At 43.1% G+C, this 12720-nt stretch overlaps 4 protein-coding genes across 14 annotated transcripts in view; 3 read left to right on the forward strand and 1 right to left on the reverse strand.

Annotated features, from left to right (window-relative positions):
- LOC131135736 (trace amine-associated receptor 13c-like) overlaps positions 1 to 10623 on the reverse strand; it is a 29682-nt gene extending 19059 nt beyond the window's left edge. For 3 of the 11 annotated variants that reach the window (XM_058081986.1, XM_058081982.1, XM_058081991.1), the window contains exons 1-3: positions 10184 to 10623; positions 9933 to 10006; positions 3549 to 3622 (exon numbers count right to left, since the gene is read on the reverse strand). In XM_058081986.1, the coding sequence (XP_057937969.1) occupies positions 3549 to 3622; positions 9933 to 10006; positions 10184 to 10355 (320 nt within the window). In that variant the 5' untranslated portion in view covers positions 10356 to 10623. The other 8 variants (XM_058081985.1, XM_058081983.1, XM_058081990.1 and 5 more) reach the window with 6 other exon arrangements.
- On the forward strand, positions 1029 to 2525 carry LOC131135769 (trace amine-associated receptor 13c-like). Its single transcript, XM_058082041.1, has 2 exons — positions 1029 to 1272; positions 1375 to 2525. The coding sequence occupies exons 1-2, from the start codon at positions 1097 to 1099 to the stop codon at positions 2186 to 2188; spliced, it is 990 nt and encodes a 329-aa protein (XP_057938024.1). The 5' UTR covers positions 1029 to 1096; the 3' UTR covers positions 2189 to 2525.
- LOC131135748 (trace amine-associated receptor 13c-like) lies at positions 3902 to 5545 on the forward strand. The gene is made up of 2 exons (XM_058082006.1): positions 3902 to 4094; positions 4217 to 5545. Exons 1-2 carry the CDS (start codon positions 3919 to 3921, stop codon positions 5028 to 5030), a joined length of 990 nt encoding a protein of 329 aa, XP_057937989.1. The 5' UTR covers positions 3902 to 3918; the 3' UTR covers positions 5031 to 5545.
- On the forward strand, positions 6784 to 8213 carry LOC131135757 (trace amine-associated receptor 8a-like). Its single transcript, XM_058082025.1, has 2 exons — positions 6784 to 6952; positions 7058 to 8213. Coding segments are annotated over exons 1-2 (819 nt in total). The 5' UTR covers positions 6784 to 6950; the 3' UTR covers positions 7875 to 8213.
- Positions 10624 to 12720: the final 2097 nt, after the last annotated feature.

Below are 12720 nucleotides of genomic sequence, written 5' to 3' on the forward strand. Positions count from 1 at the left end.
CCATCTCTGTGTGGAGTTTGCATGTTCTCCCCGTGCATGCGTGGATTTTCTCCGGGTACTCCGGTTTCCTCCCGCATTCCAAAAACATGCTAGGTTAATACATGTATATTAAAATTATTCCATATTTACAATATGAGCTGTGTGAAGTGTGATTCATGCAAAGATGACAATAAACATGACAACAACTTGCTGACTATTTTTCTCAAAAGCACCACGTGTACTCCAAGCAATTATGTCACCAGCCAAACCACCCGAAACAAGTAGACAAAAAAAATAAAAAACACTATCAGTGACTGATGCACGATCGTGCCTGCTATCTTGACAATAAAATGCCCCGTGTAGTTATGAAACAAGATTGCATGGTGCATACTGCAATATATTGCGAGGGAATATTTCATGTATGCTCATGTCAGCCATGCAGCCTTGTGTTCCCGTACAAGTGTACCTAATGTTGTGGCCAGTCAATGCAGGTTTTACGTACAAAACAAAGACAACAACAATGTTGGAACTTTTGGGTTTATTTACAGATACCAAGTGTACATTGACCAGTCAGTGACAATACTCAGTTTTCAGGGACAAGTTCAGAAATAAATATCACATTGACACAAACATGAGACAAACTCTCCTTTTCAGGTCCTTCATTCATTCATTTTCTACCGCTTTTCCTCACGAGGGTCGCGGGGGTGCTGGAGCCTATCCCAGCTGTCTTCGGGCGAGAGGCGGGGTACACCCCGGACTGGTGGCCAGCCAATCACAGGGCACATATAGACAAACAACCATTCACACTCACATTCATACCTATGGACAATTTGGAGTCGCAAATTAACCTGGCATGTTTTTGAAATGTGGGAGGAAACCGGAGTACCCGGAAAGAACCCACGCATGCACGGGGAGAACATGCATGCAAACTCCACACAGAGATGGCCGAGGGTGGAATTGAACCCCCCTTTTTTTTTACATTGAATGACGACACTAACTGAGGCTGAAACTTTGACCCAATGGGTTTTGCTTGGGGGAGGTACCATGGGTTGGACCAAGACACTTGAACACATAAATCAGATGTACAACAGAGACTGTTTGTCTCTTCTTCTTCTTGATGATGGAGAAGGAGGACCGATTAGAGTTCTGCTTTCCACAACTCATCAACATCTCCTGCAGGAAGCCCACGTCTCATTGGTCTGATCGTGTTTTGCTAAATGTTGTCCTGGGCATCATCTGTATCTTCACTGTGGTTCTCAACTTGCTGGTCATCATCTCAATCTCCCACTTCAGGCATATATTTATATTATGTAACATTTTTATCAATCAATTCTTATTGTTGTGGTTGCCAATATCTTCACCTTGTTGTCTTCTTTATTTCTTCTTTGTCTCCAGGCAGCTCCACACTCCCACCAACCTCCTCCTCCTCTCTCTAGCTGTCTCTGACTTTCTGGTGGGCCTTCTGGTATGGCCTGGTGAGATCTACAAGAGAACTTCCTGCTGGATTCTCGGTGGTGTTTTATGTTCTATGTGGTTGTTCTTGGCTGTCACAGTGATGTGTGCATCAGTAGGAAACATGGTGCTGATATCAGCTGACCGTTATGTGGCTATTTGTGATCCTCTGCATTATAACACCAAAGTCACTGTGAAAAGGGTTCAGCTTTGTGTTTGTCTCTGTTGGTTTTTTTCTCTCCTCCTGTGTAGCATCATCTTGAAAGGAGATCTGACTCATCCTGGAAAGGCTAATTCCTGCTATGGAGAGTGTGTTCTTGGCATTGACTATGAAGGAGGGATTGTTGACCTTGTAATGGTCTTCATCCTTCCTCTGGGCATCATCGTTACTCTGTACACGAGAGTGTTTGTGGTTGCTGTGTCTCAGGCCCGAGCCATGCGTTCTCATGTTACATCAGTCAAACTACAACATCCAGTCTCTGTCAGAGCAAAAACATCAGAGTTGAAGGCAGCCAGGACTCTTGGTGTCCTGGTCCTTGTCTTTATCGTGTGTTTATCCCCAATTTACATTGTTTCTTTTGCAGGTGACAACCAAATGTCTGCATTTGCAAAGAATGCTATTTATCTATATTATTTCAACTCCTGTTTAAACCCGTTGATCTATGTCTTGTTCTATCCCTGGTTTAGAAGAGCTGTTAGACTGGTTGTCACTCTGCACATACTGCAGCCTGGCTCCTGGGGGGACAACATACTGTAGAAGAAGAAGAAATGTGCTTTTTTATCTACTGTATGTGATACAAAAAAAAATGTAACGCATCTTCATATATTTTGTGCATGAATATTAATCCAGCCAGTCTCCATGCACATGGAATAGACCGTATACCAAACACCATACCAAAAAGTTAGTGGAATTAAAGAACTGAAAGAATGAACGATGTTTCCAAAATGCCCTGAGAATTGATTTCACTGTGATTTATGGAGTGTTGTGGGGGTTCGTGTTCAGGACCCCTGAAATATCACATTTTTCACCTTGTCTGATGCACTTGTAAACTTTGGAGAGTTTTCATGCATGTTAAATCTCTTGAAATGTGATGTAACCCACAGAATAATAAAAATAATATCAAACTAACAAACTATTCCTTGGTGCTGGGGTCTTCATCATTGAGAAAAATCACAGCTGGTAAAATAGACAGACAGTAAGAACATTCATTCATTCATTCATTTTCTACCGCTTATCCTCACGAGGGTCACGGGGGTGCTGGAGCCTATCCCAGCTGTCTTCGGGCGAGAGGCGGGGTACACCCTGGGCTGGTGGCCAGCCAATCACAGGGCACATATAGACAAACAACCATTCACACTCGCATTCAGACCCGGTGTTGGGCATGTTACTTTAAAAAAGTACTAGTTACGTCTCAAAAAAGTAACTGAGTTACTCCACTACAAAAGTAACTAGTTACCAGTAAAAGTAACTATGGCCTCCCCATCCCCACAGCAAAGACGGGTATCATAGGTTTGCATTTATTGACGTGGACAGGTGTTTCTGTGGGTTTGAGTTGCACACACAAGACGTGGACAAAGTTTTTTTTCGGGGACATAATGTACATTTTACCTTTTATATCCACAAAGTTAAAGTAGTGTCTGTACTTCCTTTTGGTAAAAGCCCCGAATGGCTTGTCGCCCAGGCCGACCTCCAGTGAGGTCTCGCCAGCAACCCACCTCCGGTACTCCCACCTCCCTTCCCTCTTCGTTTTTGGACTCTTTTAGGACGTCTGGGATCGGTCCTTGCCCCCTGCGCCCCCCCTATTGTGCCTGGGTCGGGGGGGGGGGGGGGGGGGGGGTACTGTCACAATCTGTATTGTTGACTGTGTGACAGTTTGCTTTGTTTTACTTTGTAAGCCTTAGTTCCTGCTTTCGTGCTCTTATTTTGTATTATTTCCTGTGTTGGCCTGTCCTGTTTTCCGTCACTCTTCCATTCCCTCCTACGTGCACCTGTTTGTAATTGCCAATTGTTATTTAGTTCAGCCGAGCACGTCTTCCTTTGTTGGTGCATTGGGCCTTTTACATGCTACCTCATCGCCTCATCTACGCTCCATTTCGTAAATAAAATAGGTTTTTACCTGCACTTGGTCGTCATCTCTGCATCCTGGGGTCGCATCGCAACGCTGACATGCCGCGCTGTGACAGAGAGGGCCTGAAAGAACAGGAGATTTGGTCACCTCAGACCTTGCCTTACTTCTGTATTCATTCTTAGAAATGTTTCTGATTAAAACCAATCCTGTACTGATCCTGCTTGGTATGTTAAAACCAATAAAATATATGTTATATATTATAAACATGTATATTGTTTATGTTCAATGATGACACTAACTCAGGCTGAAACTTTGAGCCAGTAAGTTTTGCTTGGGGGAGGTACCATGGGTTGGACCAAGACACTTGAACACATAAATCAGATGTACAACAGAGACTGTTTGTCTCTTCTTCTTCTTGATGATGGAGAAGGAGGACCGATTAGAGTTCTGCTTTCCACAACTCATCAACATTTCCTGCAGGAAGCCCACGTCTCATTGGTCTAATGGTGTTTTGTTCAATGTTGTCCTGGGCATCATCTGTATCTTCACTGTGGTTCTCAACTTGCTGGTCATCATCTCAATCTCCCACTTCAGGCATATATTTATATTATGTAACATTTTTATCAATCAATTCTTATTGTTGTGGTTGTTGTTGACTTTCATGTTCAGTCTCTTTCGTCCACTAAGGACATATGTTGTCTTCTTTATTTCTCCAGGCAGCTCCACACTCCCACCAACGTCCTCCTCCTCTCTCTCGCTGTCTCTGACTTTCTGGTGGGCCTCCTGGTATGGCCTGGTGGGATCTACATGAGAATATCCTGCTGGACTCTTGGAGATATTTTTTGTTCTGCGTGGTTCTCCATAACCGTCATACTAACGTGTGCATCAGTAGGAAACATGGTGCTGATATCAGCTGACCGTTATGTGGCTATTTGTGATCCTCTGCATTATAACACCAAAGTCACTGTGAAAAGGGTTCAGCTTTGTGTTTGTCTCTGTTGGTTCTTTTCTCTCCTCCTGTGTGGCATCATCTTGAAAGATGGTCTGACTCATCCTGGAAAGGCTAATTCCTGCTATGGAGAGTGTGTTATTGGCATTGACTTTGAAGGAGGGATTGTTGACCTTGTAATGGTCTTCATCCTTCCTTTCAGCATCATCGTTACTCTGTACATGAGAGTGTTTGTGGTTGCTGTGTCTCAGGCCCGAGCCATGCGTTCTCATGTTACATCAGTCAAACTACAACATCCAGTCTCTGTCAGAGCAAAAACATCAGAGTTGAAGGCAGCCAGGACTCTTGGTGTCCTGGTCCTTGTCTTTATCGTGTGTTTATCCCCAATTTACATTGTTTCTTTTGCAGGCGACAACCAAATGTCTGCATTTGCAAAGAATGCTATTTATCTATATTATTTTAACTCCTGTTTAAACCCGTTGATCTATGTCTTGTTCTATCCCTGGTTTAGAAGAGCTGTTAGACTGGTTGTCACTCTGCACATACTGCAGCCTGGCTCCTGGGGGGACAACATACTGTAGAAGAAGAAGAAATGTGCTTTTTTATCTACTGTATGTGATACAAAAAAAAATGTAACGCATCTTCATATATTTTGTGCATGAATAGTAATCCAGCCAGTCTCCATGCACATGGAATAGACCGTATACCAAAGACCATACCAAAAAGTTAGTGGAATTAAAGAACTGAAACAATGAACGATGTTTCCAAAATGCCCTGAGAATTGATTTCACTGTGATTTATGGAGTGTTGTGGGGGTTCATGTTCAGGACCCCTGAAATATCACATTTTTCACCTGGTCTGATGCACTTGTAAACTTTGGAGAGTTTTCATGCATGTTAAATCTCTTGAAATGTGATGTAACCCACAGAATAATAAAAATAATAAACTAACAAACTATTCCTTGGTGCTGGGGTCTTCATCATTGAGAAAAATCACAGCTGGTAAAATAGACAGACATTAAGAACATTCATTCATTCATTCATTTTCTACCGCTTATCCTCACGAGGGTCACGGGGGTGCTGGAGCCTATCCCAGCTGTCTTCGGGCGAGGGGCGGGGTACACCCTGGGCTGGTGGCCAGCCAATCAAAGGGCACATATAGACAAACAACCATTCACACTCACATTCATACCCGGTGTTGGGCATGTTACTTTAAAAAAGTACTAGTTACGTCTCAAAAAAGTAACTGAGTTACTCCACTACAAAAGTAACTAGTTACCAGTAAAAGTAACTATGGCCTCCCCATCCCCACAGCAAAGACGGGTATCATAGGTTTGCATTTATTGACGTGGACAGGTGTTTCTGTGGGTTTGAGTTGCACACACAAGACGTGGACAAAGTTTTTTTTCTGGGACATAATGTACATTTTACCTTTGATATCAAGGAAGTTAAAGTAGTGTCTGTACTTCCTTTTGGTAAAAGCCCCGAATGGCTTGTCGCCCAGGCCGACCTCCAGTGAGGTCTCGCCAGCAACCCACCTCCGGTACTCCCACCTCCCTTCCCTCTTCGTTTTTGGAGTCTTTTAGGACGTCTGGGATCGGTCCTTGCCCCCATGCCCCCCCCCCCCCCCCCATTGTGCCTGGGTCGGGGGGGGGTACTGTCACAATCTGCATTGTTGACTGTGTGACAGTTTTCTTTGTTTCACTTTGTAAGCCTTAGTTCCTGCTTTCGTGCTCTTATTTTGTATTATTTCCTGTGTTGGTCTGTCCTGTTTTCCGTCACTCTTCCATTCCCTCCTACGTGCACCTGTTTGTAATTGCCAATTGTTATTTAGTTCAGCCGGGCACGTCCTCCTTTGTTGGTGCATTGGGCCTTTTACATGCTGTATGCCAGTGAGTCGCCTCATCTACGCTCCATTTCGTAAATAAAATAGGTTTTTACCTGCACTTGGTCGTCATCTCTGCATCCTGGGGTCGCATCGCAACGCTGACATGCCGCGCCGTGACAGAGAGGGCCTGAAAGAACAGGAGATTTGGTCACCTCAGACCTTGCCTTACTTCTGTATTCATTCTTAGAAATGTTTCTGATTAAAACCAATCCTGTACTGATCCTGCTTGGTATGTTAAAACCAATAAAATATATGTTATATATTATAAACATGTATATTGTTTATGTTCAATGATGACACTAACTCAGGCTGAAACTTTGACCCAGTGGGTTTTGCTTGGGGGAGGTACCATGGGTTGGACCAAGACACTTGAACACATAAATCAGATGTACAACAGAGACTGTTTGTCTCTTCTTCTTCTTGATGATGGAGAAGGAGGACCGATTAGAGTTCTGCTTTCCACAACTCATCAACATCTCCTGCAGGAAGCCCACGTCTCATTGGTCTGATGGTGTTTTGCTAAATGTTGTCCTGGGCATCATCTGTATCTTCACTGTGGTTCTCAACTTGCTGGTCATCATCTCAATCTCCCACTTCAGGCATATATTTATATTATGTAACATTTTTATCAATCAATTCTTATTGTTGTGGTTGTTGTTGACTTTCATGTTCAGTCTCTTTCGTCCACTAAGGACATATGTTGTCTTCTTTATTTCTCCAGGCAGCTCCACACTCCCACCAACCTCCTCCTCCTCTCTCTCGCTGTCTCTGACTTTCTAGTGGGCCTCCTGGTATGGCCTGGTGAGATCTACAGGAGAACATCCTGCTGGACTCTTGGAGATATTTTTTGTTCTGTGTGGTTCTACATAACCGTCATGCTGACGTGGGCATCAGTAGGAAACATGGTGCTGATATCAGCTGACCGTTATGTGGCTATTTGTGATCCTCTGCATTATAACACCAAAGTCACTGTGAAAAGGGTTCAGCTTTGTGTTTGTCTCTGTTGGTTCTTTTCTCTCCTCCTGTGTGGCATCATCTTCAAAGGTGATCTGACTCATCCTGGAAAGGCTAATTCCTGCTATGGAGAGTGTTTTGTTAGTGTTGACTTTGAAGGCGCGATTGTTGACGTTGTAATGGTCTTCATCCTTCCTCTGGGCATCATCGTTACTCTGTACACGAGAGTGTTTGTGGTTGCTGTGTCTCAGGCCCGAGCCATGCGTTCTCATGTTACATCAGTCAAACTACAACATCCAGTCTCTGTCAGAGCAAAAACATCAGAGTTGAAGGCAGCCAGGACTCTTGGTGTCCTGGTCCTTGTCTTTCTCATGTGTCTCTGTCCATTTTACAGCGTTTCTCTGGTTGGTGACGAAAAAATAATGTATTTATTTGCCAGCTATGCCATTTATCTGTTTTATCTAAACTCCGGTTTAAACCCGTTGATCTATGTCTTGTTCTATCCCTGGTTTAGAAGAGCTGTTAGACGGGTTGTCACTCTGCACATACTGCAGCCTGGCTCCTGGGGGGACAACATACTGTAAAGAAATGTGTTTTTATGTACTGTATGTCATACAAAACAAAATGTAACGCGTCTTCTTATATTTTGTGCATGAATATTAATATATTGTTTGGTATATATATACCAAAGACCATACCAAAAAGTTAGTGGAATTAAAGAACTGAAACAATGAACGATGTTTCCAAAATGCCCTGAGAATTGATTTCACTGTGATTTATGGAGTGTTGTGGGGGTTCTGGTTCAGGACCCCTGAAATATCACATTTTTCACCTGGTCTGATGCACTTGTAAACTTTGGAGAGTTTTCATGCATGTTAAATCTCTTGAAATGTGATGTAACCCACAGAAAAATAAAAATAATATCAAACTAACAAACTATTCCTTGGTGCTGGGGTCTTAATCATTGAGAAAAATCACAGCTGGTAAAATAGACAGACAGTAAGAACATTCATTCATTCATTCATTTTCTACCGCTTCTCCTCACGAGGGTCACGGGGGTGCTGGAGCCTATCCCAGCTGTCTTCGGGCGAGAGGCGGGGTTCACCCTGGGCTGGTGGCCAACCAATCACAGGGCACATATAGACAAACAACCATTCACACTCACATTCATACCCGGTGTTGGGCATGTTACTTTAAAAAAGTACTAGTTACTTCTCAAAAAGTTACTCCACTACAAAAGTAACTAGTTACCAGTAAAAGTAACTAACTATGGCCTCCCCATCCCCACAGCAAAGACGGGTATCATAGGTTTGCATTTATTGACGTGGACAGGTGTTTCTGTGGGTTTGAGTTGCTCACACAAGACGTGGACAAAGTTTTTTCAGGGACATAATGTACATTTTACCTTTGATATCAACAAAGTTAAAGTAGTGTCTGTACTTCCTTTTGGTAAACGCTGTCTTCTCACCAGAGTACTCCTCACTCGCCGTCTCTCGCTATGCTGTATCGCACTTTGGAGGTATCTAAACTAAACACCCGCCCACCCAAGGTCTCTGATTGGCTAAAAGGTGACAGGGTGACACCCCCACCGGCCTAGCCCTTTCCCCTGCCTCTCGTGGGGGCCCTGCTGGCCCCGAATGGCTTGTCGCCCAGGCCGACCTCCAGTGAGGTCTCGCCAGCAACCCACCTCCGGTACTTTAGGACGTGTGGGATCCGTCCTTGTAGCGGAGAGGCTTCTCGGGTTGTGAGATCGTCTCCCAGGATGCACTAGTTTGGAGCGGTCAAAGGTATAGGGGGTGTGTTCAAATCAAAGAACACGGAAGGTTGTCCTCTTTTGGTGATTTTATTTAGGTTATGATGTGGTACTGATGAGACATACATACAAAGACAAATACACAATAAATGATAAGTAACGTAATGTAACTCATATTACACAAGTATAATGATGAGCTAAAGGCACGCTACACACAGAAATTCAACAAAGAAACCAAGCAAACATGACACTCACTAGAATAACCGTTAGTCATAGTTAGCTTAAATGCTGGTATTAGCACCGATGAAAAGGGAGCCTAACTTTGTGAAAAGGGTGCCCAAACTACTCCACAGCTCCCACAATAAGCCAAAAAACTCACCTTTATGCATTCACGCACAGCATCAACCTGATGATATGATGTATGAGGCGCAATAGGGCTCAGAGATCTATACATTGTTCAACCGAAAAAACGTCCCGCACTGTGGTGCGTTTACTGACCGCTGAACACCGTAGGACAAACGACACTCTAAGCCGAACATACAATGCAATGTAAATTATGGGCTTTCTAACAGTCACAATGTTTATTAAATTAATATCAATGCTTTTTCTGTATATTAAGTACAGAATGTAATCTTGAATACTGCCTCAGAACTAACACTGCACTCTAAGCTGAACATACAATGCAATGTAAATTATGGGCTTTCTAACAGTCCTTGACCCCCCTTGTGCCTTTGTGTGTGTGGGGGGCTACTGCCTGTTTGTAATTGCCAATTGTTATCTAGTTCAGCCGGGCACGTCTTCCTTTGTTGGTCCATTGGGCCTTTTACATGCTGTATGCCAGTGAGTCGCCTCATCTACGCTCCATTTCGTAAATAAAATAGGTTTTTACCTGCACTTGGTCGTCATCGCTGCATCCTGGGGTCGCATCGCAACGCTGACATGCCGCGCCGTGACAGAGAGGGCCTGAAAGAACAGGAGATTTGGTCACCTCAGACCTTGCCTTACTTCTGTATTCATTCTTAGAAATGTTTCTGATTAAAACCAATCCTGTACTGATCCTGCTTGGTATGTTAAAACCAATAAAATATATGTTATATATTATAAACATGTATATTGTTTATGTTCAATGATGACACTAACTCAGGCTGAAACTTTGAGCCGGTAAGTTTTGCTTGGGGGAGGTACCATGGGTTGGACCAAGACACTTGAACACATAAATCAGATGTACAACAGAGACTGTTTGTCTCTTCTTCTTCTTGATGATGGAGAAGGAGGACCGATTAGAGTTCTGCTTTCCACAACTCATCAACATCTCCTGCAGGAAGCCCACGTCTCATTGGTCTGATGGTGTTTTGCTAAATGTTGTCCTGGGCATCATCTGTATCTTCACTGTGGTTCTCAACTTGCTGGTCATCATCTCAATCTCCCACTTCAGGCATATATTTATATTATGTAACATTTTTATCAATCAATTCTTATTGTTGTGGTTGTTGTTGACTTTCATGTTCAGTCTCTTTCGTCCACTAAGGACATATGTTGTCTTCTTTATTTCTCCAGGCAGCTCCACACTCCCACCAACGTTCTCCTCCTCTCTCTCGCTGTCTCTGACTTTCTGGTGGGCCTCCTGGTATGGCCTGGTGGGATCTACATGAGAACCCCCTGCTGGACTCTTGGAGATATTTTTTGTTCTCTGTGGTTCTATATAACATTCGTACTGACGTGTGCATCAGTAGGAAACATGGTGCTGATATCAGCTGACCGTTATGTGGCTATTTGTGATCCTCTGCATTATAACACCAAAGTCACTGTGAAAAGGGTTCAGCTTTGTGTTTGTCTCTGTTGGTTCTTTTCTCTCCTCCTGTGTGGCATCATCTTGAAAGGAGATCTTACTCATCCTGGAAAGGCTAATTCCTGCTATGGAGAGTGTGTTCTTGGCATTGACTTTGAAGGAGGGATTGTTGACCTTGTAATGGTCTTCATCCTTCCTTTCAGCATCATCGTTACTCTGTACACGAGAGTGTTTGTGGTTGCTGTGTCTCAGGCCCGAGCCATGCGTTCTCATGTTACATCAGTCAAACTACAACATCCAGTCTCTGTCAGAGCAAAAACATCAGAGTTGAAGGCAGCCAGGACTCTTGGTGTCCTGGTCCTTGTCTTTCTCATGTGTCTCTGTCCATTTTACAGCCTTTCTCTCGCAGGTGACAGCAAAATAATATCTTCTTTTGCCAGCTATGCCATTTATCTGTTTTACCTAAACTCCTGTTTAAACCCGTTGATCTATGTCTTGTTCTATCCCTGGTTTAGAAGAGCTGTTAGACGGGTTGTCACTCTGCACATACTGCAGCCTGGCTCCTGGGGGGACAACATACTGTAAAGAAAAGACGGGCTTTCTTTCTCTGTGCAATATAAAACAAAATGTAAACACATCTTGTTATATCTTTCATCTGAGTATTAATGCTGATTGTACTTGACAGTTATTTGCTTAATTGTTACTAACTGAAAGTAAGCCTGTTCGATTTGATTTGATTTGATTTCAAACTACAACATCCAGTCTCTGTCAGAGCAAAAACATCAGAGTTGAAGGCAGCCAGGACTCTTGGTGTCCTGGTCCTTGTCTTTCTCATGTGTCTCTGTCCATATTACAGCATGTCTCTTGCAGGTGACAACCAAATGTCTGCATTTGCAAAGAATGCTATTTATCTATATTATTTCAACTCCTGTTTAAACCCGTTGATCTATGTCTTGTTCTATCCCTGGTTTAGAAGAGCTGTTAGACGGGTTGTCACTCTGCACATACTGCAGCCTGGCTCCTGGGGGGACAACATACTGTAAAGAAAAGTGTTTTTATGTACTGTATGTAATACAAAACAAAATGTAACACGTCTTCATATATTTTGTGCATGAATATTAATCCAGCCAGTCTCCATGCACATGGAATAGACCGTATACCAAACACCATACCAAAAAGGAAGTGGAATTAAAGAACTGAAAGAATGAACGATGTTTCCAAAATGCCCTGAGAATTGATTTCACTGTGATTTATGGAGTGTTGTGGGGGTTCGTGTTCAGGACCCTTGAAATATCACATTTTTCACCTGGTCTGATGCACTTGTAAACTTTGGAGAGTTTTCATGCATGTTAAATCTCTTGAAAAAAAGATGTAACACACAGAATAATAAAAATAATAACAAACTATTCCTTGGTGCTGGGGTCTTCATCATTGAGAAAAATTACATTTGGTAAAATAGACAGACAGTAAGAACATTCATTCATTCATTCATTTTCTACCGCTTATCCTCACGAGGGTCGCGGGGTGCTGGAGCCTATCCCAGCTGTGCTCTGTGATTGGCTGGCTACTATTCTAGGGGGTACCCCGCCTTTCTAGTACATACACACAGTATAATATGCTGCATGGAAACTACTGAAATTTAAAAGGGATGTGACGAAAGCACCAAGTGTTTTGATAAGTCTGTGCTTATGATACTTATGCTAACATTAGCATGCTAAATTAAATGTAACACCCAGCATGGTCGAGCTAAGTGTCTGCGGCTGTGTTGGAAAGCGCATACTAACTACTAGATACTTCCATGCCCGTACTATCCACACTCCATACTGCATACCCAATCCATCAGACAGTATGCAAAGCCTTTACACTACAGCGTACTACATGATAACCC

This window comes from Doryrhamphus excisus, chromosome 9, assembly GCF_030265055.1.
Source record: "Doryrhamphus excisus isolate RoL2022-K1 chromosome 9, RoL_Dexc_1.0, whole genome shotgun sequence".
In the NCBI taxonomy this organism is placed as follows: domain Eukaryota; kingdom Metazoa; phylum Chordata; class Actinopteri; order Syngnathiformes; family Syngnathidae; genus Doryrhamphus; species Doryrhamphus excisus.